Below are 3467 nucleotides of genomic sequence, written 5' to 3' on the forward strand. Positions count from 1 at the left end.
TAATTTAGAGTAAATGAAAGTGGGCACGTTCACAATTTTTTTTTTCAAATGTTTTATTGTTTTAATTTTTTTTTAGGGTTAAACCTCGAAGACACTAGCGAGCGAACTTTATTCAAGCAAATTGGAGTACTTAAAGTCCACACTAGGCTCTTGACTACGCTTTACGCCCACACAAACCACCTAGCTACTTGCAGATGATCTAGATCATTCCCCCAAAGAACTTGGTTTCTTAAATCGAGGATGAGAAATAGACCTTTTGATAATTAGGTGGTTGACCCGAAGACTTGGCACTAAATACAAAGTATAGAATCGGAAACTGGAATCATGAACATTTCCCATAAACTCCAATGAATTCATCTCCTCGATATTTTACTCCCTCTAGTTTAGATGAAAAGAAATGTGTCAGTTTTGATTAAATGATAATTTCAAGGTAGAAAATTTTCGGTGATTTCTTATAAGGGTACTTATTAAGGGTTTGTTAATTTCATCTTATTTAATTTGTTTTATCTTGAAAAAAAAGTTTAGATATATAGATAAAAAATAAGTTTTAAAAAAAAATATTCATATAAAAGAATTAGAGTTTCAAACAAAATAAGTTTAGATTAAATAATTTCACATAAAATCTGATAAACCAAACATATGGCCAACCAAGTTTAATTTACAACCACTAGCTTTTAACAAAGTCTAATAATTTTAGATGAATTTCCGTTTAGTTTACTTGGGGCTTGTTCTCTTCAGCTTAATTTCACTTCAGCTCAGCTCCAATCAGTTCAGTTTAGTTCAATTCAGCTCTTAATTTTCTTCTCTCATAAAATATTTATTTCAACTCTTTTATGTTCAGTTCAGTTCAGCTCCAATCAATTCAGTTCAGTAAATCAGAACAGACCCTTAATTAAATTTAGATTAGTATTTAGTAAAAATTAGGTAGATAAAACACATTCTTAATAATGATAAGAAAATTCAAATAAGGTATCATTGGTACAGTATATGTTTACATTAAGCTACTTGCTTTGCGCTGGACACAAATAAAATAAAGTATTAGCAACTTAAGTTAGAAACTTTATATGTAGGCGTAATTATAGAAGTATGTACAAAATTATTACAAGAGGATTCATAGATTGTCTCGGAACATCCTATATTCCAGCTATATATATGGTCTATAACAACAATGAATTGGTGATACTAATAATCTTGGCAATGGCCTAGTGTTTGTGTTAATGCATCACAATTAAGAATGTAATTTATCAGTTAAATACTAACAACTTATCAATGGGAACTCCAGTAGGCGATAGCCGATCAATTATTGAATTTTGTGTTCATTTGCCATTGCTAATGGAGTGATTATGTTGAGAAGTTTGGGAACCGATCAAGAAAGCCTTCAAGTGCTTGTAGAACTCCTTAGGTCTCTCGACGTTGAAACCGTGCCCGGCTTTCTTTAGAACCACTAGCTGAGCATTGTCTCCCAGATGACTGTATATTGAGAAACCATATTTAGCTAAGAAGATCATATATTATTCCTCTGTTAAAATACAGAGCAAATGATTTAAGCTAAACAATTTGGTACTGATGTATACGTACCTTTTTAACCTGTAAGCAAATTCCACTGGGAATACCTGATCCTGATCTCCCCATATTACCAATGTAGGCTGCATGTTCCCCAAAATAATTCAACCATTTAATATTTAAATTAGGCGTTTAATAATTTTATATTCATGTCAACACGAACTAATCCAATGAAAAGAAAAGAAAAGTAACTCTATCTGAAATAAATTATCACATTGGTAGCATAACCTGAACTAATAACGTGACAACTAAATCTGGACATAAATAGTACAGGAGTAGTTAGTAAACCTGAGTGATTTTAGGAATTTCGGAGATCTTTCGATCTTTTGGAATAGCCCGGATTAATTCCCTTTTCTCTTGACAATGATCTGTACACATGGCCTGCCAAGAAAGTGCCCTTGTCACTTTAGATAAAGTTCAAAATAACCAGAAATTTCCAGAATATATCTCCAATGTAATTACTCAAATTCAAGCTAACAACATTAGAAACTAACTACCACCTCCGTATATTCTATACTTAGCAAAAGTTAATCTACTATCTTCTCCAGTGTGAAACTTTAACCATTAGATTTCGCATATAGTATTACATAACTGCCAAATGTAAAAAGTTTCTACAAGATTAGTTTCAATGTAACTCTAACATGTTCCAATTATAAAAGAGTTAGATCAACTGAATTTGTAAATCATGTGAAGTAAGTTCAACAGCATTTTTAGTTCAAATAAAAATCTTGACCTCACAATTTACAATACACTATTATTAGATCTACTATGTCATATCATGTGTCTACCAATTACCAAACCTCCAACCTAGCTTCATGAAGACTTCATGTATGTGCTTACAGTATGAATCAACCACAATCCCATATGAATCAATAAAACATTGTTATTCCAAGAAAACTTGCATTTATGAATTTATAATATACACCCAAGATCACCTGTTGCGCTTCCACTAGTGCCCATAAGACACACATACACACATGACACACCAGGCATTAGATCAAAATTTTAGGTACACCCGAGTGCATAAATGTACAAAGATCAGTCACAATAAGTGCTCTGGCATACTCATTAAGGAATATAACCAAGTACTTAATCTTTAAGGAACTCTACTCTTAAATATTAATAATTCCGACTATATTCCAAACCAAATCATCAAGCTAACCTTAACAAAATCACCCAAACACTAAGAATAACATTGATCATCATACTAGAAAAAACAGAGCAATATTGATCATATAAAAAATAAAATAAAAAGGGTAGGTCCAAATTAAACTTACATGAATAAAATCATTGAGAAAGCAATTAGGAACAATCTTAGGAGGCTTAATCATAGTAAAACTCATAAGCTCCTTCAACTTCTCCGGAGTCTGAGGCAACAAAATATCAGCAGCAGCTTCCAAATCCTTAACCTTAAACTTCCCTTCAATCAAATCTTTTTCCTCCATACAAACCGCAGCACAACATATCACAACTCTTTCAACAACCTCTTTAAACTGAGCTGCCATGCTATACGCCACGAATCCGCCATAGCTTAAACCCACCAAGCTCAACCTTCCCTTCACAGAATGAGCCTCCATGAGCCTCATCAAGCATTGAGCTTGAAACGAGTCGGCTCTTTCTGGCCGACTCGTGTATGACTCTCCAAAGAAGAGGAGGTCAGGTACGTAGACGTTGAAGTGGGGGGTCATGTGGCCTACTAAGTCACCCCATTGCCACATTGCATTAGCTCCGAACCCATGGATGAGGAGTAAGTTGGGCTTGGACTGTTGGGGGGCTTTGGGGGCCCAACAATGCATAACGGTGCCGTCGCCGAGGTCCGTGGTGGTGGACCGTAGGCCCGAGTTGTTGAAGGTGTAGCGGTAGCACCGGTCTCTTAGATAGGAGAAGCTAAAACACCGGGTCAT

At 34.7% G+C, this 3467-nt stretch overlaps 1 protein-coding gene across 1 annotated transcript; it reads right to left on the bottom strand.

Annotated features, from left to right (window-relative positions):
• Positions 1 to 1146: 1146 nt before the first annotated feature.
• LOC145614656 (uncharacterized) lies at positions 1147 to 3467 on the bottom strand. The gene is made up of 4 exons (XM_081669723.1): positions 2841 to 3467; positions 1852 to 1944; positions 1579 to 1646; positions 1147 to 1470 (listed from the first exon to the last, which is right to left on the bottom strand). Exons 1-4 carry the CDS (start codon positions 3465 to 3467, stop codon positions 1317 to 1319), a joined length of 942 nt encoding a protein of 313 aa, XP_081525849.1. The 3' UTR covers positions 1147 to 1316.

Source organism: Chenopodium album, chromosome 25, assembly GCF_948465745.1.
Source record: "Chenopodium album chromosome 25, dcCheAlbu1.1, whole genome shotgun sequence".
Taxonomy (NCBI): domain Eukaryota; kingdom Viridiplantae; phylum Streptophyta; class Magnoliopsida; order Caryophyllales; family Amaranthaceae; genus Chenopodium; species Chenopodium album.

Coding starts and splice junctions, on each gene's coding strand:
- LOC145614656 (XM_081669723.1), bottom strand. CDS start 3,467: ATGACCCGGTGTTTTAGCTTCTCCTATCTAAGAGACCGGTGCTACCGC. Junction 1,647..1,851: donor AAATTCCTAAAATCACTCAG/GTTTACTAACTA, acceptor GGGAACATGCAG/CCTACATTGGTAATATGGGG. Junction 1,471..1,578: donor TTTGCTTACAGGTTAAAAAG/GTACGTATACAT, acceptor CTCAATATACAG/TCATCTGGGAGACAATGCTC.